The sequence below is a fragment of the Pipistrellus kuhlii genome, unplaced genomic scaffold, assembly GCF_014108245.1.
Source record: "Pipistrellus kuhlii isolate mPipKuh1 unplaced genomic scaffold, mPipKuh1.p scaffold_m20_p_14, whole genome shotgun sequence".
Taxonomy (NCBI): Eukaryota; Metazoa; Chordata; class Mammalia; order Chiroptera; family Vespertilionidae; genus Pipistrellus; species Pipistrellus kuhlii.
In genome coordinates, this window is record NW_023425449.1 from 18,145,867 (window position 1) to 18,173,700 (window position 27,834).

Consider the following 27,834-nt stretch of genomic DNA (forward strand, 5'->3'; position numbering starts at 1 on the left):
CCTACTTACAGGTTTCCTTCTGAGTGAAATATAAGGCATCCCCCCAAAAATAAGGCACCCCTAGGCTAAACATGAGAGATTTGGTCCACTGATCCTGAAAGAAATGGAGTCACAAGAAATTCACCAGGAAATTCAGGAATTGGATTGTTATGATGATGTTCCAGAAGATGATGACATGATTGTCATTGAATAAATGAGTAAATTTTTGATACTGTAAGATTCACAGTTTATCTGGTTTGTGCTGACAACTACCGTACTACTGTACCGTATACAGGTAATAAATTTCCTTTATTTTCATTTAACAATAAATGTGTACCGTATTCTTTTTCATGGAAAAATAAGAGATCCTCTGAAAATAAGACCTAGTGCATCTTTGGGAGCAAAATTAATATAAGACACTGTCTTTTTTCCCCCCGGGGAAATAGGGTAGTACACTAGAGGCCTGATGCATGAAATGCATGCATGGGTAGGATCCCTAGGTCTGGCCTGGGTTCAGGGCCAATCAGGTTTCCCACCTCCCCACTGCCTCCTCCTTCCCTGGCTCCCTCAGTGTTCTGCCACCTTCGCCATGTTCTGTGCCGCCCCCTGCTGGTCAGTGAATGTCATAGCGATTGATCTCCTGGTCTCCTGGTTGAACTCCCCAGGGGACACTTAGCATATTTGCCTTTTAGATTATAGGAGAATATATATAGCTACCACAATACAGATGGTTAATGAATCTTTTTCAACAAAACAATACATTTTGAATGAGAGAAATAGGAAATTATTAATCTAAAAAATTAACAAATAGCAAATTTTCCCAATTGAATAAAGGTAGAAGGTTGCTACCAACCTTCCAGAGGAAGTTCAGGGTGACCTATTGTCTGAAAAAGTATGCATATTGCCTTAACAACAACAACAACAACAACAAAATCGGTACAGGCACATTAGAGAACTTTCACTGATTCTGATGTACCTAACTTGCTAAGGCCCAGGAATGGATAAATCAAGAATAAAGTTGGGTTTAGCAGTTTCTAAGGTATGATAAAGATTGTCCCTGACATTTTTAGTCCTTGACCTTTCTATATTAAACCAATAAGTATTTATTCAATGACTATCCTGTCTTAAGGAATTTCTGTAGATATTAAATTGTAAAAAAGGACAAAATGAACTAACAAGCAAAATAGAGACAGACTCATAGATAAGAGGGCAGGCTCACCGCTGTGGAGCAGATGGGGTTTGGGCTGGGGGGATGGAGGGATTGAGCAAACAAGGAAAAATCTCATGGACATGGACAGCAGTGTGGTGATTGCCGGGAAATAAGGGTGGGGAGAGGTGTAGGAGAATATAGGGGGACAAATGGTGATGGGTGGAGACTTGGCTTGGGAGGTGAGCACACAGTACAGTGTACAGATGATATGTCGTAGAATTGTGTACCCGGCTACTTTTGTTAATCAGTGTCACCCCAATATACTTAATAAAAAAGGGGAAAATTGAAAAAATTTCAAAGACGTTAATAACTCCAAACTTCCCAAATATTACTTTCGTTTTATTTTGGTTAAAAGCTATTCCTTTAGTAGACATTTTCAGATTAACAAGTGATTCCATTTGATAAAAAAAAAAAAAATGTTGATCAAATGCTCACATTTACCCAGTGTAATGTTAGAAACTAAGAACAAAGTAGAAATATGCCCAATCTTTTCTGATCTTCTGCAACAAAGTCATTGGAATGTATTTTTACCACCTCTTCTGGTACATATAAAAATGTTTTCTTTCTGATATAAACCAAAGGCAAGTAGTTGAAGGACAAATTGCCATGACCATCTGTAGTGCTAGTCCGTTATTAAGAAAACAATGGCTAGAATAGCAGAGATGGGCATAAAGGGTAGTGGGTGGGAGAATTATTTTGCTGTAATTGCCTAAGAGAAATAGCAAAAACACTTTCTGGCTCAAAGGAGGATTTTTGGCACATTCCTCGATGCTTTGGAAAAGAAGGAAGTTATAGTGATTCATAAAATATTGAGCAAGAACAAAAAAGTTTTGCCTGAATTTTAGAGTCGTCTTCTGTGACCTTTTGAGACACCAGTCACTTCAAAACATTAAAAAAAAAAAATTAAAATAATAGCCCAGCCAGTGTGGTTGAGTGTTGACCTATGAACCATGAACCAGGAGGTCACAGTTGGAGTGTAGGTCAGGGTACATGATTAGGCTGTGGGCTGGATCCCCAGAAGGGGGTGTGCAAAAGGCAGCCTCTCTCATCACTTGTGTTTCTATCTTTCTCTCCCTCTCCCTTCCTCTCTGAAATCAATAAAAATATTTTAAAAAACTTCCTATTTATGTTTCCTCATACATTTACTTTCAATATCCTAATTTTTATCACTGTATTTTTTCCTTATGTGATTCTAATAACTGATCATAAAATAGAAGTAGGAAATTTCTTGAATAATCTTACATTTAAATTGTGATTAATTTGATTTCAATCACACATCTGAAAAGAATATTTATTTTTTTCTGTAAAAAAAAAAAAGTATATTCATTGTGTTTTTTCTAACAGTAGTTCATAACATAGCTCACAGGGAGAAGTAACTTATTTTTAGAAAGTATATACTATATAAAATGAAAATATTTTAATTTTTTAAGATTCTTCTGTATTTTGTTAAGAATAACCAAATTTGGAAATGGACAACAATAACTGGTTGACCTTTTAAGATCACACTAAGCATGATCTAAAATATTTATTATTTTAACATTTATTATTATTTTACTTTCCAGAAGAATATAACTATTTAATGTTATTTTACACCTTTATAAAGTGACCTTATGGAAAATTGGTCAACCACAATGATCTTTTTGTCAAAAAAAGATGCAAATAATTATTAATATAATACAATAATGAAGATAAACCAAAAGTTATGATCATTATTGCCAAACTAGTGACCCAGTGCATGAAATTCATGCACATTAAAAGGGAAATGATTAGAGGGAATATTTTAATATTGCTATTTGCCCTTTCTCTATAATAGAAGTATCAGAGATGAAAGAAAATTAGTAAAATGTATATGAAAATCTTCCTCCTGTCAGAGTCTGGGGTGCACCATGGGAACCAGAGTCAAGTCCCCACCCACCCATGTGCACCTCAAAATCACATGAGACCAAGACCCAGATGGCCCCATCCCCATTGTCTAGATCTAGACCTGGCCAGCCCCACCCCCATCAAGCCCTGCTGGGTGTGTGTGTGTGTGTGTTGGCGGGTGTGTGTGTGTGTGTGTGTGTGTGTGTGTGTGTGTGTGCTCCCAGACGTCAGGTCGCCTGGCCTGGTACAGCAGCGGAGAGCATGGTGTGTGTCCCCTGGCCCAGGCTGGGGGGTATGCCTTTAGGTTTCCATCAAGCCCCACAAGCAGGGGGAGTGGCCTGAGGTCCCCCTGCCTGGTGCTGGGGGAGGGGGGCTGCGCAACCTGAGGTTCCCCATCAAGCCCCTCTGGGCAGGGAGGGAGTGTGGGCTCAGGTCCTCTGCCCCCCCCCCCCCCCCGGGCCAGGGTGGAGGGCGTGGCTTGAGGCTACCCTGTCAAACCCCACCAGGCAGGGGGTGCAGCCTCGGGTCCCCTCTGATTGTTCATTAAGGCTCATTATGGGAATTCCACCTCCCCTGTGGACACAGCCATCTTGTGTTACGGAATCCCTGCCTCCACTGTGGTGCAGCTGTGTTTTTTGTTTGTTTGTTTTTTGTTATGGTGTGATGGTCAATTTGCATATCCCTCTTTATTAGATAGGATAAGACATGCACCATGTCGTATCTCATTTATCGATAGTAATCTTAGTTCAGCATTTATAATATTTTTCAGTCTTCCATAGCTCTTTTTGAACCAGCTTTGTCCTATTGCTGGTTCTCTTGTTAATAAATTAGTTAAAAACTTCTGCATGTGCTCACTGTCTCTGTCAGAATGACATATTTTATTGTTCCTGTCATTTTGAGAGATGTTTTGACAATCTAAAAATGAAATAATGATTTTGTTTTATTTACCACAAAACCCATTGTGATGAACACCAGGGATAAGGATCCCATTTCTGGAAATGTTTGTGGATAAGGCTAAGTTGATTTAGTCATCATGGGGAAGAGAAAATGAACAGGTGCCTAGAAGGTGCATGAAAGAATCTAGACAGAAGCCCTGAAGAGCCAGCCAGCCTCGGCCTTTTAGCTTACAGTCAGATTGTGTAGTTGGCCCTTCTTGTCTGCTTTTATAAACTTTGCATGTTTGTTCAGTGGTTAAATGGCTGATTATATGTAAACTGACTTGCCAAAATGTGAAGTATTACCATGTATTTATTTCTAATAATAAACAGTAAATATATATGCCTTTAAAGGAAAAAATATAGTTTTAAAGAGGAAAATAATCCATTTCCTTGGTGACTAATTAGATCCTAAACATTCAATATTAGCTTCTCTTGCCAAAACCGGTTTGGTTCAGTGGATAGGGCATCAGCCTGCGGACTGAAAGGTCCCAGGTTCCATTCCGGTCAAGGGTATGTACCTTGCTTGCAGGCACATCGTCAATAGGGGTGGTGCAGGAGGCAGCTAATCGATGATTCTCTCTCATCGATGTTTCTAAAACTCTATCCCTCTCTCTTCCTCTCTGTAAAAAAAATCAATAAAATATATATTAAAAAATATTAGCTTCTCAAGTTTTTGAAATTATGGGAGCTGTGTATAAACCTTTTCCAACAATTTCTTAAAAATGGCCGCCAAATAGAAGCCAGCATGTTCAAACAGCTTTTAAGGCTGTGGCTTCGTTTTAGTTGTTGTTCTATTTCATGTTTTCCTTTCAGACCAAATAAATGAAAAACATCCAAAGAATTGATGATTATAAAATTTTAATTTATAGTTCCTTATTTAATCTTGAAATGACCAGTATTCTAAAACCATCATAGTTCATGCTGTGTGCCAACAGGCAGTACTCTTTTCTCTGGGTGTCTGTGTCTTTAAGAAATACTAAAAATGTATTTCCATGTAAAAGAACATCCCATAACTGAAGTAACTATCAACAGAGTTGCATTTTGGTGTTTGCCTTGTAGAGGACAATTCTTGTTGATTATAAAACATTACAGTTTGTTTTTGAAATTAAAGTGGTTGAGGGCAGGCAGGCTAAAAGGAGGAAGCTTTAGTGGCTTCAGTACCTGAATGCTTGCAGTCTGGGAAGGAGACAGACTGCGGTGCGCCTTGTGAAAACAATGTGTCCCTATTTAAATTTAATTAACTGAAATGAAAACGTACCTAAGAGTTAGGCAAGGTATTGAGGTCCTTGATTTGAGTCAAAGAAAATGCTCCTGGGTGTTTTGTATATAGCCAATCTTAGTTTCATGAAAGAATGTTTACAGTGGCAAAGGCAAATGGGCATCACCAAGAATACAGTGTCCTCGACAGCAAATGACAATCTCTTTCCTTTTGGACATTAAGATGCTGGGAAGGTTATAGTGTTGGAAAGGCATCAGGTGAGAAAGGCTCCCGCCTTGCATATGCTGTGGACAACTTCCACCAAAGATAGCCAGGAAAGCTTAACGGCAGACTTCAACCAGGAGACTGTTCAGGAAATAAGGGCAAACTGGCACCAATTCAGAAAAATAAAAATAAAATTTTTCCCCACTGCGTTTGAGATTGCCGAAGTACTAATTGCCATCATCTGTCAGTAATGCCAGAGTATTTGGCAACCTGCTTCCATTGTGTTTTTCAATAAGGGCACGCAATTGTCACTGCCTGTGAGGCGACTTGCATGCAGGAAGTGTCATTCCTGGGTTACAGAGCAAGACAGCTGCTGCTGGCAAAAAAATAAAAATAAAAATAAATAAATAAATAAAATAAAAAACAACAACAGCAAAAACCATTGATAAAATAGCATCGACTAATTGCCGGGTTACAAGTTAAAAAAAGCAATACACTGTAGGAAAAAATAAACCAACTTCATTCTCTGAAACGTCTGTAGGTCCCTGAAGTTCACTTCGTTTGGGTTTTCCGTTTTGATTCTTACTTTATTAGCTATCTAAGGCAAGGTACTGTTTCTTAAGTGTTTTTTTAGAAGTTATCTTGTTGATTAAAGTTGCACTGTTAACAGATAACCAAAGCCTTTCCACAGAATATATTAGCTCATTTTTAAAAGTTATAGTGCAAATGATAGATAGGTTTCCCCTAAATTATTAATAAAATGTTATTATGATAATGCAAAGATTTTTTTTTTTTTGGTTAAGGATATTAAAATGAAGAGTGAAACAAAATGCAACAAAAGGTTTAGATAATATTCCAAAATGAGAAAATATTTATAACTAAGCAACCTTATAACTTAACTGTACATTTGTGGAAAAGTTTGCATCAAGTTTTAACTGTATTTTGTCTGTTACTACTCTTGCACAATTCTGAGTCCACAGTCCGTACTAACAAACATGAATTTATTCGCTTAAAAAAATCTATCACATTAACAAGGAAAACAGTGAAATCCTGCATTCTATTGGTTGTACGTTCAGGAATTTGTAAGGTCCTATCAAGAGAAACTAAGAGCCAAAACCGGTTTGGCTCAGTGGTAGAGCATCGGTCTGTGGACTGAAAGGTCCCGGGTTCGATTCCGGTCAAGGGCATGTACCTTGGTTGCGGGCATATCCCCAGTAGTGGGTGTGCAAGAGACAGCTGGTCAATGTTTCTCTCTCATCGACGTTTCTAGCTCTCTATATCTCTCCATTCCTCTCTGTAAAAAATCAATAAAATATATTTTTTTAAAAAAGAGAGAGAGAGAAAGAGAGAGAAAAACTAAGAATGCTACACTTCCCATGGTGTTCCTTATAACCATAACAAAGTGCATGTTGTCTTTTAAAAAAATAGTTCTTAAAATTTAGGAAAATGGGAAATAATATTTTAAAAAATCATTATTTTGAAAAGTATTACATATATCCCTTTTTTCCCATTGACCTCTCCCAGCCTGCCCCCTGCCCCCACCCCAGGCCATCACCATCCTATTGTCTATGTCCATGGGTTATGCATAGATGCATACCAGTTCATTGGTTGATCTCTTCCCACCTGCCCACCCTCTCCTGCCTTCCCTCTGAGCTTTGACAGTCTGTTCGATGCTTCTGTGCCTCTGATCTGTTTTTGTTCATCAGCTTTTGTTCATTATATTCCACATGAGTGAGATTATGTGATATTTATCTTTCTACGACTGGCTTACTTTGCTTAGCATAATGCTCTCCAGGTCCATCCATGTTGTTGCAAATGGTACATTTTTCTTATTTTTCTTTTTTACAGCTGCATAGTGTTCCATTGTGTAGATGTATCATAGTTTTCTAATCCACTCATCTGCTGATGGGCACTTAGGCTATTTCCAAATCTTAGCTTTGGTAAATTGTGCTGCTATGAACATAGGGATATATGTGTCCTTTTCTGATTGGTGTTTTTGATTTCTTGGGATACATTCCTAGAAGTGGGATTACTGGGTCAAATGGGAGTTTCATATTTTTTATTTTTTGAGGGAATGCCACATGTTTCCATAGAGGCTGTACCAGTTTACATTTCCACCAGTAGCGTACAAGGGTTCCTTTTTCTCTACATCCTCACCAACACTTATTGTTTGTTGATTGGTTGGTGATAGCCATTGACAGGTGTGAGGTGATACCTCATTGTCCTTTTGATTTGCATCTCTAGGATGATTAGGGACTTTGAGCATTTTTCATATGTCTCTTACTTAGCCTTCTGTATGTCCACTTTGAAGAAGTGTCTATTTAGGTCCTTTGTCCATTTTTTAAATTGTATTATTTATCTTCCTTTTGTTAAGTTGTATGAGTTCCCTATAAACTTTGGAGATTAACCCCTTATCAGATGTATCATTGACAAGTATGTTCTCCTATGCAGGGGGATCTCTGGTTATTTTGTTGTTTTCTTTTGCTGTACAGAAGCTTTTTATGTTGATGTATTTTTGAATTGACTAAACAAAATGAATATGTTGAGGCATATTTTTTCAGAATCAATTATTATTACTAAAGGCCTGGTGTACAAAATTTATGCACAGTGGGGGTGGGGGTCCCTCAGCCAAGCCTGTACCCTCTCCGATCTGGGACCTCTAGAGAGATGTCCCACTGTCCATTTAGGGCAGTCAGACATCCCTCTCTCAATCCAGGACTGCTGGCTCCCAACTGCTCAACTGCCTACTTTTCTGATTGCCCCTAACCACTTCTGACTGCTAGTCTGATCACCCCCTAACCACTCCCCTGCCAGCCTGATTGATGTCTAACTGCTCTCCTGCCAGCCTGTTTGCCCCAGCTTCTGTCCTTTGCCGGCCTGGTCACCCCAACTGCCCTCCCTTGCAGGCTTGATTGCCCCAACTGCCCTCCCTTGCAGGCCTGGTCCCTCCCAACTGCCTTCCCCTGCTGGCCATCTTGTGTCCACATGGGGGCAGGATCTTTGACCACATGGGAGCAGCTATCTTGATCTTGTGTGTTGGAGTGATGGTCAATCTGCATTTACTATTTTATTAGATAGGATAGAGGCCTGGTGCATGGGCGGGGGCCAGCTGGTTTGCCCTGAAGGGTGTCCTGGATCAGGGTGGAGGTTTCCTTGTGGCATGGGGTGGCCTGAGCGAGAGGCCTGTGGTGGTTTGCAGTCCAGCCATGCCCCTCAGCAACCCAAGCAGAGGCCCTGGTATCTGGGATATATTTATCTTCTGCAATTGAAACTTTGTAGGCTGGAGCAAATCCAAGCCTTCTGCTCGCTCTGTGGCAGCAGCCATTTCTGTTGGGGTTTATTCACCTTCTTTAATTGAAACTTTGTTGCCTTGAGTGGAGGCCTAGGGGGCCAGGGTGTGTGGAAAGCTTGGCTTCCTCCATTGCCTGGGAAACCCAAGCCTCCCTCCTGCTCTCTGTGGTGGCAGCCATCTTGGTTGGGGTTAATTTGCATACTCACTCTGATTGGATGATGGGCATGGCTAGTGGGCGTGGCTTGTGGGTATAGTAGAGTGATGGTTACTTTGCATATTACTCTTTTATTAGGTAGGATTATTTTACAATTACATGTGTTTCTTTAAAAAAAATCTTTATTGTTTAGAGTATTACAGATGTCCCTCTTTTTTCCCTACCATTGCCCTCCTTCATCAGGTTCCCATCCTGTCTCAGGCCTTTACCACCCTATTGTCTGGTCCATAGGTAATGCATATATGCATATAAGATTTTTGGTTAATCTCTTCTCACCTTATTTCCCCCCCCCCCCCCCCCACCAACTCTCCTTCCCTCTGAGATTCCTCAGTCTGTTCCATGTTTCCATGTCTCTGATTTTATTTTATTCATCAGTTTATTTTGTTCATTAGATATCTTATTTATTTTGATTTTTAAAATGTTGATATGTATTTATTGCCATTTTATTCATATTTGTTATGTTTTTTTTTTTTTCTTCTTTCTCTTCTTAAAGAATACCCTTCAAACATTTCATGTAATACTCGTTTGGTGGTGATGAGCTCTTTTAGCTTTTTCTTGTCTCTGAAGCTCTTTATCTGATCTTTTATTCTAAACTAGAGGCCCAGTGCACAAAATCGTGCATGGGTGTAGTCTCTAGGCTTGGCTTGCAATCAAAGTACAAGTGACTGGAGTGGAAGGGCAGGTCCCAGCTGACCTCTGGGCCCTGGGCATCACCTAGGCCACTGGGTCCCCACATGCCCCCCTCTGCTCGAGTCATGGTGCCCTAGTCCCAACACATAAATGTTGTGTGATCGCATGCTGCAGGCTGGGTGCAGCGTGGGCCTCTGGGCTGCCCAGTGGTTCCCGCATGAAAGCCAGGTCAACAGCATGCTTTCTCCTGACCGGCCTTGCAGACCAGCTCCTGCGTGGACCCACTGGGAGCTTGACCAGCTACTGTGGTCCCAGCAGCTGCAGTCTGGCTCACCTGGAAGAGGCCACCTGGATGCAGGATGGGCTTCTTGTGGGTACCTGGCACTTAAGCGTGGGGGCTTCCCTGGCACATGAGCCCTGGCAGCCTGGAGGAGGAGTAGCAGGAGGAGTGAGAGTAAGCTCAGTGGAAACCCTGTATTCTCACCACACCTCTGTCCCTGTCACCCCTAGCCAGTGAGAGGTCACAACCCCCCATCTGGGTTCAGGGAGGTTGGCCGCTGCCACCCACCCCCAGTTCCCCATTCCAGCCCAGGACCCAGCCCCGATTGGGTGATCAGGGCCTGCTGGTCAGGGAGAGGGACCAACCACCACAGTGGGCAGGCAGTGGGCCAATCCGGGCCTGAGGGTTGAGGGAGGGACTCAAGAGGTTGGCTGCAGCTTTGAGGAGAGAGCCAGCTCTCAGCCTCCCTGGGAAAAGGGCTGCATCCACTGCCACGCACCCCCAGTTCCCTGTCCCAGCAAGTGCCCAGCCCCAATTGGGCAATTGGGGGCCTGCCGGTGGTGGGGGTGGGGTGGAAGGGGAGAGACTGGGAGTTTGCCCAGCAAGCCGCATCTGGTGATCAGGGCCTATGGGCCTGTGGCAGCTCCTGCATTGAGTGTCTGCCCCCTGGTGGTTAGTGCACATCATACAACTGGTCATTCTGGTTGTTCCATTGTAAAGGTTGTTTAGTCTTTTATATATATGAGTGCTCTGACAGATTGGGCTCAGTGGATACAGTGTTGGCCTGTGGACTGAAGGGTCCCTGGTTTGATTCCAGTCAAAGGCATGTACCTTGGTTGCGGGGCACATCCCCAGTAGGGGGTGTGCAGGAGGCGGCTGATCAATATTTCTCTCTCATCAATGTTTCTACCTCTCTATCCCTCTCTATCCCTCTCTAAAAAATCAATAAAATATATTTAAAATAAATAAATAAGAGCTTTGCTGGATAGAGTAATCTTAGGTATAGGTCCTTACTGTTCATCATTTTGAATATTTCTTACTACTCTCTTCTGGCATGCAAAGTTTCTGTTGAGAAATCAGATGACAGACACTCCTTTGTAGGTAACTGGTTTTTTCTTGCTGTTTTTAAGATTCTCTCTTTGTCTTTAACCCTTGGCATTTTAATTATGACATATTTTGGGATGGGCCTCCTTGGGTTCCTCTTATATGGGACTCTGTGATTCCTGGACTTATAAGTCTATTTTTTTCAACAGGTAAGGGACGTTTTCTGTCATTATTTCTTCAAATATCTTGCTCGCTCTCTTTTTCTGGCACCCTCATAATGTGAATGTTGGTATGCTTAAAGTTCTCCCAAAGTTTCCGTACACTATCTTCATACTTTTTATTCTTTTTTTCTTTTTGCTCTTCTGATTGGATGTTTTTTGCTTTCTCATATTTCAAATTGTTGATTTGATTCCTGGACTCCTATACTCTACCGTTGAATCCCTAAAAATGATTATTTCAGTTAGTATATGCTTAATTTCTAACTTGTCCTTTTTTATGTCTTTGACATTCTCACTAAAATCCTTGAAAGTCTCACTAAGTCCCTTGAAGCTCTCATGAAGATTCTTGAATAACCTTATAACTGTGGTTTTGAACTCTATAACCAGTTTTCTTTCTTCCATTTCTTTAACTTGTGACATGTTTCTTTGTCACCACATTTTGACTGCTTCCCTGTGTTTGTTTCTATGTATTAGGTATAGATGCTATGTTGATAGAGTAGCCATGTTTAGTAGGTAGGTATCCTGTAGGGCCCAGTGGCTCAGTCTCTCAGGCACCTAAGTTGGGTACTCCAGGTCAGCAGTTGCCTACCTGTGGTCCGCAAGTTCCGAAAGGTTGGTGATCGCTGCTTGTGTTCTGTGTGCACAGTCTTGTTGTAGTTGAGCCTTGATTGCTGTTGGTGTCACTGGGAGGAATTAACTTTCAAGCCAATTGGCTGTGAGGACCAGCTGTGAGTATATGGGAGAGTTGCTGTGCATAAGACACCCCATATGGAACAGGACTTGCTTCAGTAGGGCGTTGGTGCTTACTGAGTCTACCCCTTGAGTGTGTCGCTTGTGAATGTGTAGAGTTGTAATCTACCATGGTCTGAAGCTGTCCACTGGGTACACTGGCTCTAGGGCCTCCAGGGAGGTGCAAATTCAGCCACTGCCTGGGGTCACCTGGCAGGAGCTTCAGGAACATTTGCAGATGCCTTCCATTTGTATTGGGTTTGGAAGTGCCCAGGCAAGGTCCAGCTGTGAAGTAAGGCAGGCTGGTGCTAGAGCCACATGGTGAGCCTTCTATTGATAGGTTTGGGATATGCTGACACCAGCTACAGCTTGTTTGAGAGATTTTAACAAAGTCTGAAGTCTGAGTCAGGAGAGGCCATTCATATGAAAAAAACTGCTGCAAACAGCTTGGGCAGGGCTGCAAATTGAATAAGGTGGGGGTCTCAGGAAACCACCAGGGTGGAGCAAACAGTGTGCTCCAGGCTGTTGGAGTCTCAGATATGGCTGCCAGTCAGCCCTGTGACAGGGGAGGTCCCAGCACAGGTATGACCCCTGTGGCTGCCCCTGTCTGGAGAAAGCTGTCCCTGAGTTCCTGCCCTGGAACTAGGCAATCCAGTTCCTCCCAGTATGTGTCTGTGTCCCCCAACGCCTCCTGGTGCTGGAGCTTACAGGGGTTGAATAAGTTTGTGTGCTGGCCCTTTAAAGAGGGACACCTAGATCTCTGGCTGGTTTTTACAGCCCAAAGTTATGAGGACTTCTCTTCCCATCTCTGTAAACCTGAGCTGGGGGGTCTGGTGTGGGGCTAGGACCCCTTGCTCCTCAGGTGGCCTCTGCAGGGAAGATCTCCTTCTGGATTAAAAAAATGGTCCACGTGGATGGCAGTCCAGCCTGTTCTGCACCTCCACCTCTCCTACCAATCTCAGCAAGCTTTCTTTACTTTTCTAGTTGTAGGACTTCCATTAAGCCGGCTTTCAGGTGGTTCTGGCCATTACCATCTTTGTCAATTTGCATATTCCCTCCTTTTTGGCTTTGGGCGCCATTATCTTTGTTGTGTAGTAATAGTCAATTTACACATTTCATCTTTATTAGATAGGATATAGAGAGTGACCCCACTAAAGCATAAATCAAATATTTCCCTACTCCAGACAGAGAAAGACAATCTTCAAAAACACCTACAATGTCCTGAATAATCTGGTTTCCTCCCACCTCGATGCTTTAGTCTGAGTTTCTCAATACTCTACCCTTGATTTACCACGTCCCAACCACATTGGCCTCCTTGCTGTTACTCAAACGTACCACTTATATTCTCTGACCTCAGGGCCTTTGTACCAGCCTTTCACTTAGCTAGTCCCTCCTATAAGTCTTGGCTCAAATGAACACTGTACTGTTCAGCCTATTGAATGACACCTCATCCTCCCCTTAACTCTGCTTATTTTTCCCCCACCAAAGCATTTTTCATCTAACATAAAATGTTATCCATATATTTGTTTATTGTATATGTATGTTTATTGTCTATCTCCCTTCTAAATAACAGGAGATTGGGTCTGCTTTCTTTAAAAAAAAAAAATTTATTGATTTCAGAGAGGAAGGGAGAGGGAGATAGAAACAGAAACATCAATAATGAGAGAAAATCATTGATTGGCTGACACCTGCATGCCCCATTTGGGATCAAGCCCACAACTCAGGCATGTGCTTTTGATCGTATTCAAACTGGGGACTCTTCAGTCCTCAGGACGATGCTCTATCCACTAAGACAAATGGACTAGGGTCGGTCTGCTTTCTTTAATTGACAGTGTCCTAGGGCCTGGTACTTGGTGAAAGCTTAATTAGTATTTGTGGAATAAATGCAAAAAGATTGGGCTCGTATTGCATGTCACCACTGAGAACAAAATAATGGCAAAAACAATTGCACTAGAGAAAAAAATCAAGGCAACTGTAAAAAATAAAATTATAGAAATAAATCATCAAAATTATATCAAATTGAGCTTTGTAGGACACGTTTCTTGGGTAATAGTATATGCTATTTGCAAAGAAAATTTGTAAGGAAATTGAAGCTTGGAAGAAAATACTGTTGGTTGTATATCACACATACAAAACTAATGTATACACATGATGAGGGCAGACATTGCTTTCATTAAGTGTGGTGGTACATAGTCTAAGAAGAAATCTGTGATGTATTAGTGCGTTTTCAGTTCCTAAATATTCCTGGAAAATTGCTTATAGTTTGGCGCTTATGCAGTTTTAACTTGGAAATTTACCTTCTATTTATGGAAATAATTAAGAAGTGTGACTATATTTTCTAATAATTTCAGCTGTCTACTGCTTACTTAAAGAAAAAAAAATTAATAGTTATTCATTGTTCATTGTTGTTGTTGAGCAGGAAGTTGAGAGAATAGTTTGTTACCTCATTTAATATATTCTATATAAGTACTGCAATATTTATGAATGGTGACTTGCAGATTACTGACTCTGAATATCTTGAAAAGTATTATAAAACTAGCAATATAATTCCATTATAAAAATTACTTATTTCTATTTAACATATTTTTTTAGAAGAGAGGAAGGGAGAGGGAAAGAAACATCAAGGATAAGAGAATCATTGATCAGCTGCCTCTTGCAAACCCCACTGGGGATCAAGCCCACAACCTGGGCATGAGCCCTGACAGGAATTGAACTGGGGACCTCTTGATTCATGGACCTATTGAGCCATACCGGCAGGGCTTAAAATTTTTTGTTCATTAAAACGATCAACTATGACATGAAAAGCCCCTCCCTTCCCATCCATTGTTATGCTTTTCTACCGCTGTTAGTTTCACTCTAACATATGACATGGAGTTGGATATAAGGACATTTTGGGCATGACTGAACATTAACTTTTAATAGTTTTCGAGATATTTTTTTGTTCATACCAGTGTGTTAAAAAAAGAAAAAAGAAAAGAAAAACTTGTCCTAGCTGGTTTGGCTCAGTGGATAGAGTGCTGGCTTGCAGATGAAGGATTCTGGGTTCAATTCAGGTCAAGGGCACATGCCCAGGTTGTGGGATCATTCCCAGTAGGGGGCATGCAGGATGATTCTCTCTCATCATTCATTGATGTTTCTATCTCTCCCCCTTCCTCTCTGAAATACAAATATATATATATATATATATATATATATATATATATATATATATATATATATATATATTAAAAAAAGGAAAAAAAATTGTACTTGGGGTTACAAAGTTGGAGAACAACTGTACAAAGTAATGAGCAGTATGCTAAAAAAATAAATCGGGCTTATTTCTCTGTGCAAATGTTTTTTGTCTGAAGCAGATTTGGCCCCAAAAGAATCAGGCAGGTGCTGTGGCCACAGTACTTTTGGACTTTCTGGCAGAGCTGGAGGCACACTGGGACCCGAGACAAAACCCAGAGGAACCACAGCTAACCTCAGCCCTTTGCCCAATTTCCTCCCTGCCACTTACCAGAGTTCACTATTGTTCAAGCTCCAGGGGTCACACTCTGCCAGTCTATGGGTGGAATTTACTCTTAACAAGTGTTTTGTTTGGCATGAAGTATTTTTTTTTTTTAAGGCAGACACTGACATTAAAAATTAGATTCCATATAAAATTCCCTTTGTCTAGTTTTTCTTGAAAACTGAAAATCTGGGAACACAAGCCAGCTTGGCAGTAGCCTTGGAGCCAAGGAAAAGCTACCTTTCCATAGCCCTTCAGCTCCCGGAGTCTCCACCCAGCTGGCTGCTCCCACAGGCCAGATGCCTGCTCCTTTGTTTAACTGAGTTTCTTTTTTATTTTTTATTATTTTTATTTATTTATTTATTAATATATTTTATTGATTTTTTTTTTTGCCTCCCTTTCTCCCACACATACCCTCCCTCCCCAGAGTTTTATGTCCATTGGTTGTACTTATATGCATGTATACAAGTCCTTCGGTTGATCTATTATCCCCCCAGATTTTCCTCCCCTCTCCACTGTAATTTGACAGTCTGCTTGTTACTTTACTGGCTCTATATCTATCTTTTGGTTCATCAGTTTATAATGTTCTTTATTATCCATAAATGAGTGAGGTCATGTGGTATTTCTCTTTCATTGAATAGCTTATTTCACTCAGCATGATGTTCTCCAATTCCAAGCACCTAGGCTGCTTCCAAATTCTGGCTAGTGTAGATTGTGCTGCTATGAACATAGGGGTGCATATATCCTTTCTGATTGGTGTTTCTGGTTTCTTGGGATATATTCCTAGGAGTGGGATTACTGGGTCAAATGGGAGTTCCATTTTCAGTTTTTTGAGGAAACTCCACACTGTTCTCCACAGTGGTTGCACCAGTCTGCATTCCCACCAGCTCAACTGAGTTTCTGAATCCTGCTCTCCCAGCAGAGCTGGGAGGCTGGAAGGTGAGGGAAGGGGGACAGGCCAGACTCACTCTTCTCTCCCCCCCAACAAGGGTAAATGGCCATTGGCCACAAGTGCCTCCTTCAATGGGATTCTGAGCATCCTGGGTGGGAACCAAGTTTATTCAACTTTATCTGGAAAGTGGTCCTTGCTATAGGAATCACATGTTCTATGAAAGGGGAGGAAATCACATTAAGTGGTATTACCATACTCGTATCTCTAGAATGTTACCTTCAGTGTTTAAACAAGCTTAGTACCATTATGGAAACCCCTCAGAGCCTCTACTCTGCTGCTTTCACAACAAGGGAGAGGAGAAAGAGCTAGAAAAAAGAAATACAGGATTTGTTAATTTAGGCTCACAAAAATGAGAAGTCGATATTGCGCAAGGAGGGTAGATACTAATTTGAAATGTGAAAAACACATATTCTGAAGCAACGAGTTATTTATATATGTTATGACCTAAGCTTTTTGTGTTTTTCCTGCCGCCCAAAAACACTGGGGTGAGTCTTCTCAGATCCTTTCCTACCTGGATGTCTTCTGCCTCTTCTTCTTCCCTTTTTCAAAATCAGCTTTCAGGAAACCTCCTCTGATTCATTTCATTTTAAGCAAACAAATGAGGCATGTAATATATTAATAAAAACTCCTTGAAATGACTTATCAGGATCTTTACATTGTATTCATATGGGTCTACTGAATTGAATCAAAGTTAAACTTCAATAGCTGGAGTTTTTACGTATTGTAACAATCATTGCCCAATACTCAACACTCAATACTTGATACTCAATAAATGTTTTTGAAATAAGCACAAGTTTTATTGTTAATCTTCCTAAAAAAAAAACCAAACCTAGTATATATATTTTTTACACAAAATCTATCAATAAGAGATTGGTTGGTAATAGGAAAAAGCAAAGCAAAACAAAACAAGCTGAGAGAATCCAGGGTTTTTCAATCTTAGTCATATTTCTTAAGTGTTGATTTGATTTCACCATCTCAAATCATCAGAGCCTGTCTATATATTATAATGGTGTGTATTTCCTATTGCTAAATAGATGAAAAGGAATCCACATAAACCATACCAACACCATTATGTATAACTGGTGGTAAAACTTTATTATTCAAGTTTAGATGTAACAGACATCTTTGCTGCCTGAAGATTGTTTGCATAAGAAATACACCAAGAACATGTTTGTGAGTAGAAATGAACATGCACTATGAAAACAAAATTAAATAAAACAAAAAAAATCCATGTGTTGTAAGAACAGAACTATTATAGCCAACATTCTAATATTCAAATCAGGACTACAAATTGAATTTATTCTTAGCAACATGAAATCATTCCATAAGAAAGACATTTTCTGCTGGTGAATATTGCTGTAAGTTAACTTTACATTGGCATTTTGAGATGTTTCCCATCCCATTCCCCCTCCCCCCAAGTTATCCATGTTGTCAAATTGTCCACCTGAAGGAATTTGGCATTTCTTATTGTGATATCTGCCTTGGTAGCCATTAAAAAAAACAACTATCATTTTATCAGCCTTGTAATAGTTTTGCCTCTTCATAGCCAACACTATAGGCTGTCTAGTTATGGTATTTACAGCTCATCCCTAACACAAATGATCCCAACCTTTCCTGGCCCTTGGGAACTGAGAGTTTAAATAAGCCCCTTGGCCATATAATAATACTTGGCACTCCCATGGTGCCTTTCAACCAAGGATCTCAAAGTGCTTTACAAACAAGTACTACATTACCATTATTATTATTATTATTAATATTATTATTAATATATATATATTTTTCCATTTTACAGGTGAGGAACCTGAGGCACAAAAAGAAAAAGTGATTTGCTGCAGGTCATATAATGAAGAGAAAACCAGGGGTGAAATCAGAATAGTTTTGGGACTTGAAGGACCATCTTCATCTGGTGAGTAACATTTCCATGTAAAGCTACTGTTGCTCTTCTCTGGTGCAGGGCGGAGTGAAGCTTACAGCTCTACCTCTCAAGAGAACAACACACGAGCATACATTATCCAGTTTCTGTATGTGGATCAATGTTGAATTTCACATTTTCTTCATCCCTGACTTGACACGCTTCTGCCCTAGTATCTTCTGGAGGTCCTAATTACTGCAAATAACCATGGACACTTTCTAAACAATTGCACCGCTATTAGGAACACGTGAGTCCACTGTCTAGGACACAGGAATTGGAAAGCCAAAAGGAAGTGCTCTTCAGAGAAGCCATGCCTTCTGCCCTTGGCCAAGTCTTTCTTTGGGACAAGAACCCAGCCCTTCAAGGTCTTGGTGCATGCCTTTCCATTCTCCTCTCCATGCACAGCTGCCTGCTGATAGAATTCCACCTACTTGTACCTACCTTTGGTTAGCATATTTAGTTTCATATTCAGTTTCAATTTCAGGCCCTCCGCTCTCTCCTGTGATCTCGGAGGGCAAGTTTTTACCTACTCGTTCACCAAAGATGTCTTGCATTTTTTCTGCCATGGCCCTCGACCTAAAGACAGGAAGCTGTGAGTTCGGGTAAACTTCAGGCAGAAGGCTGGCATGCAGCCCAGAAGCTGAAGACCAGCTCCTGGGCTCCATGCTTCCTCCTCCGATGGATGGCAGACATTCCCCCTCCAGAGCTGGGTTAATGTTCACTAACTAGACAGGCACAGGCAGTCCAGAGGTCTCAAGACACGTCACCTGGTGAAGGTTACAGCCACACAGCAAGGAGGCTGAGAATGATTTTAATAGCAGTATCGATACTCTTCAATTTATTAAGAAAAACGTCTATCCTCAGGCATTTAAAAATATATATATATATATACATTTGCTATTTTGGGAGCTGTATTTGCATTGGATCATAATAGATTATGTGCACATGTGCAACCATAATGTGCTACCACAGGCTTCAACAAAAGAGCTGTTAATGATAATCACTTTTTTCTTCTTCTCATTAATAGTATCTTAGAAAAGAATCACCATGCTTGTTTTCTAAAATTCTACCTTTTACTAAAAGAGAACAGTTTAGAACAAAACATCGCTATCTTCAAAGTTTAATTTTTTTTTTTTTAAAAAAAAGAACATCTCAATATGTCACGTGGAAAGAAGAGTTAACGTGTGAATGTTTAGAGCTCCATCCTTTTCTCATCCTTTAGAGTCATGTAGTGTCTTGCAATCCACAACCTTGTGAGGTGGGCTGGCTCTTTATGATTTTCCAATCCCCAACAACAACATGATTATATGGGTGAGGGGCAAAGGGGGAAAGAATGAGAAAAGGGAGAATGAGAATGCATGAGCTGGTCTTGGCTTAAAGTCTAATATAGACAAGGGATTTTCAAAGACGTACGATGCTTAAATGACTTACAATTTTAGCTGGCATATAGTTTGCATCAGAGTTTGGGAAGCCTTTTCCAAGAGGGGAAAAATTCTTAAATCACCTTGGAAGTCCTCAAAAGAAATTAAGTACCTAAAGAACTCATTTAAAAGTCACAACTTAAGACAAAATGACATCTGAAAACCAAATGAAGTAAAAATAACAACCAATCATTTTTGTCATCTGTTTTGAAAGATGGAAGGTTGTCATAAATCCAAAAATAAGTGGTATTTTAGTGTCATGATGGATTTTCATCTTTTTAGAAAAGCTCAACCTCCTCTCCATTAAAATATGTAACACAACAAAAACAAAAATGAAAAAATCAAGAATAAAGAAATAAGATCTAGCATGTCAAGGCTATCCAAGAATATTCTACCAAAAGTGGATTGACCATAAATAGTCCAAGAATAGTGATATGTATTTTCCAATGCTAAACATTACTACCAACCTGTCTGAGGAAACAGAAAATCACATGAAAATAAAAAGGCATACATGCTCAAAGTGAACAACTTATTTGTGTCTGACACTGAAGAAACTGCTGATGGAGTCGCTTTACCCCAGCAGTCACACCTGGGTACTTGCCCAACTTAACCAAACTCCTGGTGTTTTGCCGATGTGAGCAGTCCACATATAATGTTGCTTGAGGTTTGCCAGAATGCACTTGGTTACCAGTCTTTTCATTCAGAAAGCTAAATGCGGTGTTATTGTTTGGGAAATCTCTTTGTTGGGTCTTTGCTTGCCACCTCTCAAGTCTGCCTGCACATCTGAGATGCATTCATTCAATTCCCAAGGAAGAGAAATTGCATCATTTAGATGCCAGAGCTTCTCATGCCACCCCTTTATTTCAGTTTATGTGAATATCAGAGCTACGCAATAGGTGAGATCAGAATAGAGCCCTTTAAAAATGAAACTGAAGCAGAAGGTTTAGTCCTGATTTCTTTCTTTCTGTGTCTCTCTGTCTCTCTCTCTTGACATGAAAATGAAAATGCAAGAATGGAAACGACAACACAACATCAGAAAGACATGTTTAACTTCATTCGCTACAACAGCCACGAACTGGTTGAACTCAACCTGCCACCCAACTCTAAAAACCGAAGACCTGGCACTGAGGGAAAAGAAACAAAACCCAAAACAAAACAGAACAAAAAAAACAATACAAAGCAACTGCGAATTAATGTAAAAAAAAACAGAGTGCAAATGCGACTACAAGAATGCAATAAAAACATCAGTGCTGCAGGTTCCAGCAGCGCTCATCAAAATAACTTCTGAAATGTTTCATCTGAAACATAGACAAAGCAATAAAAAGAGGATATATGTTTATCGTTTTAAGCATAACAATGTGAGTTAAGAGCTTAAAAATTAAAAAAAAAAAAGTACTTGGAATGAATAGTGCTACCCTTTTTTTTTTCCTAAGTAGGCATAAAAATATTTTCATTTCCTTCTTGTTTTCCATACCATTATATCAAGAACTTTCATTTGTTTCATGTTACCGTTTACAATTTTAATGCGCACGCACATACACACACGCACACGCACACACACGCACAAAAAGATATCTACCGCAATAGAAATAGTTGCTTCATTACCTTGTTTGCTACATTTGCAAATGTAAACAGCTAGGCAGAGCCAGAACTGACTCTAATGCATGATGGAATATCTTTGTTGCATACGTACACTGTAGAAAATAATTATTCAATATGTCAGGCACCATTATTGAAATGTAATACATTAATATTTACTAGAAAAATAAGTTTTTTTTTTTCCTATTTGTTCTCCCAACTCCTTTAATGAAATAAGTTAATCCGACAGTGCATCCAGTAGCTTGTAATATCTTCTACATCTCTGTGGCAAAAAATAAACTACTGGTTGGGACAATATAATGCAAATCACTAAAGTCAGTCCTTGTACATACATCCTTGTAGCAAGCATTGAGGCTCGACTAACAGCACCTTTAACCAATTATTTAATGTTCAGTTATTTAGCCCTATTTCCCTGAGCAGTTATGCTGAGGAGCTTTCCCTTTATGGATAGTTTTACAAAGCCTTAAGTATTAAGAGAAATCTGAAGACATACTTCTAAGAATCCTATTTAATGCTATTTAACTAAACCTGCGTACATCTAATGGAGGAATTGATTGGTACACACACCGTCAGTCTGTGGTAACGTAACCTTAGACGCTGCCTGACCACAATGTTTGGAGAATTCTATTTAACCAAGAGAAAAATAAATAAATACAGCAGGTTACCTCGTGGAGAAATACCATGTGTTCTAAACGAATTAAGCCCATGGTCTGAACTTTTTGTACCCATCTAGCCTTTTGAAGTGAGGGGATCCCTTTCATTATCATGTGTCAAGTGAGATTAGTGACCGAGAAGAGGCTTCAAAAACAAATCCACGCTGGTTCATCGCATAGAAGAAAAGTATCTCTGGCTACAATAAAATTACTACGTAAGCACTGAGGACATTAATTTTAAAAATGCACATATATATATTTGGACAAAATGAACCTAAACGGCAAACAAAAAGGACTACTTTCAAAAGGAGTACTCGAACATCTAAAGGACAAAAATATCAGAGAGGGTGTGCATGTGTATGTACAGGCAGGGCTGGCCAAAACCATTGTGCCACCGGCTGTCACGTTCTTGCTGACTTCTCACCAGGCCTCACCACAGCTCACATCTCTTGGTCTAGTTCTAAAACATGGTCAAGGAGAGGAGGCCAATCTAAGAGGGCGCCATTTTCCTTTCACAGGCCCAGAGCTTAGATTTCTCCTCCCCTGCCTAGGATTTCATGATAACTTCTAAATTTAGGCAACATTTTATGGGTTTTTGAATACATGGGCTCCTGGCCAGCCCAGCACTGCTTTAGACTCATGGTATGTAAACCCTTTCGAGTTCTAGACAGCTTTGACCTCTTTCTTTACAAATCTAATAATGACAGTCTGGTGGTGCTTCTTATGGATCATTGCCACAGTACACATTAGCCAAGATGATTTTGACCTACTAGGTTCTAGAACGTGGCTATTGACCATCTTCCTTTATTTTTCTCACTGACCATTAGTCTCACTTTTTTAAAATCTTGGTAACCTACTCATCAAAAGAAAGAATCGTAAGAGAAGGGAATTTCATATTGGATAAGGCAGGCTCTATGAAGTATTTTTTTTTTAATAGGTCTTCATAAGACATTACAAGCTATTGAATTCCCATCAAGAAAACCTATTTCTATTGAATTGTGCTAAGTGCTAAGGTTTTTGTTTTTTTTTTTTTACTCTTTAGGTTTTCCGTTTTTTTCTGCTTGTGCATTGTTCCTATGCAGGCCTCTCTGGATATGAGTCGTGAAGTCATATTTGTCCGTGCAAAGATGCTGGCATATGCTGCACTGGAAAGGTCCACTGTCCCCATGGCAACTCATATGCAAAGCGTACATCACGTCATCCAGAAAGACAATGCCGCAGTGTGCACATTTCGTGGAAAGTTCATCTTGAGTACTTCTGTCGACTTTCTCCGTTTTTACTACATTCAAGGGACCTTCATTTTTTACACTGGAGGGTGCCTTCGTTTTCTCCTTGGCGGAGGCACCGTTTGCAGTTGGCCCAGGTCTGGAATGCTTGATCGCCAAATCTAGAGGAATGTCATTGTCTGATCCAACAGCTGAAAAATGAGGAGGCAGGTTGAAGGTGGGATAAGGCACATAGTTTTGGCAAGGATTCGGTAGGCCAGGCACGTGACTCAAGTAGTGCGGATTCCCAGGAACCGAGAGCTTGTATTTACTCCAGAACCGCAGCCAATCAGCTTCACTTTGGAAGTCATTGTGGACAAAGGGGAGTCCAAAGAGGGGGTACTGGTACTTCTCGATGGGGCTTCCTGGGGGCGAGTAATTTGGGTGTTTGGCGGGCCTCATGTACTTTTCGATGGGGCTGCCTCTCTCAGAACTTCCTTTCCCTTCCGACACAGAGGAACTGTTTCCTGGGTCTCCAGTACTTTCCTGAGGACTTTTGATCTGAATGTGCAAAGGTTGCATCCTTTTGTGGATATCCAGAGATGGGCTGACCAGGACTGGCTGCTGAGCAGAATGGCTTTTAGTCAATGAGCTCTGGGCCTCGTACTTGCTCAGGCTCGGGAGTGGAATCTCTCTCGGGTGGCTTTCCGTTAAGTGATCTTCCGACCTCCTCTCTAAGGGGCTGCCGTTGACTTGCTCCTCGCCGCCCCCCCTCTGCTGTTTGTTGAGCTGCTCAGCCTGCAGGGCCTCCGGGTTGAGGCGCTTTCTCGTTCTTCTCCTAATAATCTGCTCGCCGTTGTTTTGCTTAATGATGTTTAAAGGCCTGGGAGTCTGCGGAGAAGGAACACACAATACATAAAAGGAAAACATAAAAAAAAAATACCCCGCACATTAAAATGCATTAACAATTCCTCACAAATAGAAACCATGCTTCAGTTCAAAGCAAGGACAGGCTTTATGTTATAGATTTACTAAATCTCCTCCTTGTGCCCTAAGCAGGACCACAGGAAGAAACCAAAGTGCCTTTCTTTCTTTTTTTTTTTTTTTAAAGCCTAATTAAATCATGCCCATCTTTGCAGGGAGGAATGAAAACTTTCATCTACTTAAAAACAGCTTTCCAAACTCGATGGATTTTGGAATTGCATTATTGAGTGATAAAAGCATGTAGAAAGGGACTTGAAGAAATGTGATTTTTCAGAAGTGCTTCTCAACTTTTGAGTCATGCACGAAGATGTCAACATCGCAACATGGGCGATGGGTTTTGATAAAAATTGTGGGAAAATGATGCATCGCCACAGTCTGAACTGTGTCCTCCTCCAACTCCACGTGTTGAATCTCGAACCACTATCTGGGAAGTGTATGGTCTTCAGGAGTTAAATACAGTTCAATGAGGACACAGTTAGAAAGTGGTTTTCTGCAAGCCAGGAGAGGTGCTCTCACCACACCCTCATGCAGTGCTTGGGTCTGACTCCCAACCTCCAGAACTGTGGGGAAATATATTTGTTGCTTAAATCACCCCATTTGTGGTGTTTTGTTATGGCAGCCAGAGCTGACTAATACATGAATTCTTCTAAATAACTGCAAATGTGAATATAAAATATTAAGTATCAGAACACACAAAAAATCAAACTGACAGAATCATGAGGAAGGGTGCTGGGTAATTAGAGCCATAGCAGTGGAAGTTCTTTCCTTTTTTAACCTCTCACTTGTATTTCTGTTCCTTTCGTAATTTTATATTCAGTAGGGAAGATAGTACTTATTGACAGGTGAAGCATTTGTTTTACGTTGAAAATCTAAATTCATTTGTAGCCTTGGTTCAAATATCCAATCTCTCAATTTAACTTCACTACCCTGTACTTAAATCGAATGCTGAATTTTACGAAGCTTGAGTATTTTATTTGGCTGAAGTATTATATGATTGGTATTTAAGGATTTGTTCAACAGATATTTATAATTATGAAATCCACAGATAAGACTATAACAACTTGTAGTAAGAGCTCTAACTTTGATTAATAAAAATCAAAAGAATAAATTTAATAAATTAATGCATATTTACAGATTAAAAATTGAGATGAACCTTTAATAGGCTAAAATCTGATTTTTCTAAAGGCTTACTAAAATCAGGAACTAATTTCCACATAATATACAAATCTTATTAGTAATTTGTGAATTATTCCTAGAAAAGATGAATCTTAATGCAAAAGAGGACCTTTTATATTTGTTTTGTTTTAATGTATAAATCCTTTACAAAATATTTCTAGTGTTATGAAGGTATTTTGAAGGGAAGAAAGATAGCATACTTGTTACTGACAATTCAATTACTGGTTTCAGAATGAATATGACACATCCCTTAGATAAGACATGTTCATTTATTTTGCTCAGAATTTCATATTTGTGTTATGAAAATATGCAGCATTTAATCTATCTTTTATAAAGAATCCTGAAATTTGCATTGATATTTTTAAACTTACATAAAGGTGATGCTCACGTTTAATGAATTTAAATTCATGATTTTAAAAAAACTCAAACATCTCATCTCTGGACAGATGAATATTAAAATAACTATAAAAATAATTTAGTTTATATCACAGTTCTTAAATTATCATAAGCTGGAAGGCAGTAGCTTAATTAATTCCTGGCCTATGATTGGCCAGAGTTCAATGAAAATCATTAATGTCAGGACTCAATAAATGGAAGCTTATTGCTGTGCTTAAGTGGTGAAGGTTAAAAGAAAAGTATGGTAGCGCGGTGGTGGTGGTGGGAAAAACTTTCTCTGAGCTTAAGGTTTTCACTTACAGTTCACCACTAATTAGTGTTGTTGGCAGCATCTATTTCTTAAAGGGCGCTTCCAGCGGTCCATTTGGGAGGACGTGTTGTCTACAACTGTATTCCCTGACGCTGTAACCTATTCACTGGCTGTGCTGAGAGCCATGGTAAAATGCCAAACACACAGACATAGACTTCTGTTTATTAAATAGAGAATTCAGATTTTTAAAGGCAGTTCTTGTCAGCAGATAAACTTTGTAAACAAAACTAAAAAAATCCTACAGGAAGTCAAATGCATATATACAGATGGGAGAATTTGTAAGTTTCAATTTTTGTTATAGGGTTCTAACTAAAATTTGGGAAGAAATTACTGGAAGTACACCAGTAAGCCACAGAAGGAAGCCAGTTATAGATCTGAAAACACAAAACACCATTTGCACCTGACTGACTGATGTGCTCTTTGGGTCCACAGATGCGGCATCTACATATGCATTCCCTGGACCGCAGAGGTTCACCTGGCACCTCCGGGTTCTAGTTCAGAGCCCCTCTTCTCCATGTGCCCCACCTCCAGCCCCAACGCAGCCAAGATGACACTTGCAAATTCCAAAGGTAAGCTGGGAAATGAACATTCTTTCCCTTGCACTCTCTTTTGTGCTGGCCACTGGAGAGTCCTCTTTAAAAAAGTCACTTGTCATGTATTTCTGAACTTTTAAGAAGGTTTGTCTTTCTACCTAAATGAAGTTCACCAAAGTATGATAACCATTCGTTCGAGTATCGGTTAGGTGAATATTCCAAGAAATCAATCCTTTCCCCCTTTTTTTTTTTTTTTTAAATATCAAAAGAAGCATAAGGTATTACTAACATCTTAAAAGTATCTCCCCATAACATCTAAGGCCATTTCACCATACATCACACAAGGGGCTGTAATAAACTGTGGATGGGGGGGTGGGGGGAGGAAGGAGGGGAGTTACTGCCAGCCAGGCAATGGTCCTCATCACACCACAGCCCAGGCTGCTTTCTGAAACTTTTCCCGACAGTCTACCCAGTCCTTACCGAGTGAAGCTTCTGGTAGAGGCCACACGCGTTGCATACATATCCGCCATTGGCATTCTTTCGCCAGAGAGAGGTCTTTGTGGTCAAGCAATTGGCACAAAAAACACCCGAGCCTCGACGCCTCTGCAACAGGGAGGGAGAAAAAAAACACAAAACACACACAAGGTCAGAGGTGAGTCACATGATCACTGGAGTTAGACCAAATCAACCCAGGAGTTTTGTCTCCAGACTGGCAACAATGACAGTCTGAAACCACGTGGCCCGTAATGAGGTCAGGTTCAATTGTATTTAATGGGCACCCCCGATTCTCATTATAATTAACCCCGCAATGATGGATGAGGTGTGGGCGACACCAAAGGCTTTCCGCAGAAACAGCTTTAACTTTTTGAACCTTGGGTTCTGTGCCATTAACGATGGCTCCTGGAGGCTGACCCCGAAAAGACACCTTTGGAAAGAAGTGTCAAAACTAAAGAGTCAAAAGACAGAACGTGGCAAGATGTTGAACCTGCGCTTTCAAATCTGGTCAAGCTTGGAATACAGGCGCCAGGTACACCATTGCAAAGTATATCTTTCTCGAACGCCATTCATGCAAACATGAGTCTGAGAGAACGTAAGACATTCATGTCAGGTCTCCGGTGTGTTAAGCGTGTAAAGTCTGAAAGAGAACACCCTCTTACTTCCCAAAGCTGAGAGAGCCGCCAGGAACGTCAGGCAGTTAGAAGTACAGTATTGCACTCCTGAGAACCCTGATTGGGTACCTGCGTGAGCCAGACAACACAGTCCCATCAGTGGCTATAGAATTCTTTTTATGTGACCCAGACTCGGAAATCACGAGCTTTTCCGAACGCAAATTGATGTTAGTGGGCTGAAGTCTGTAATCACCAGATTCAAAAATAATCT

The 27,834-nt window shown here is 40.3% G+C and overlaps 1 protein-coding gene across 3 annotated transcripts in view; it reads right to left on the minus strand.

The window, feature by feature from the left end:
* Positions 1-17,339: 17,339 nt before the first annotated feature.
* Positions 17,340-27,834, minus strand: part of TRPS1 (transcriptional repressor GATA binding 1) — a 229,276-nt gene continuing 218,781 nt past the window's right edge. For all 3 annotated transcript variants that reach the window (XM_036436819.2, XM_036436815.2, XM_036436818.2), the window contains 2 exons: positions 26,935-27,057; positions 17,340-23,946 (listed from right to left, as the gene is read on the minus strand). In XM_036436819.2, coding sequence (XP_036292712.1) covers positions 22,882-23,946; positions 26,935-27,057 — 1,188 coding nt within the window. In that variant the 3' untranslated portion in view covers positions 17,340-22,881. The remainder of the gene's footprint in view (positions 23,947-26,934; positions 27,058-27,834) is intronic.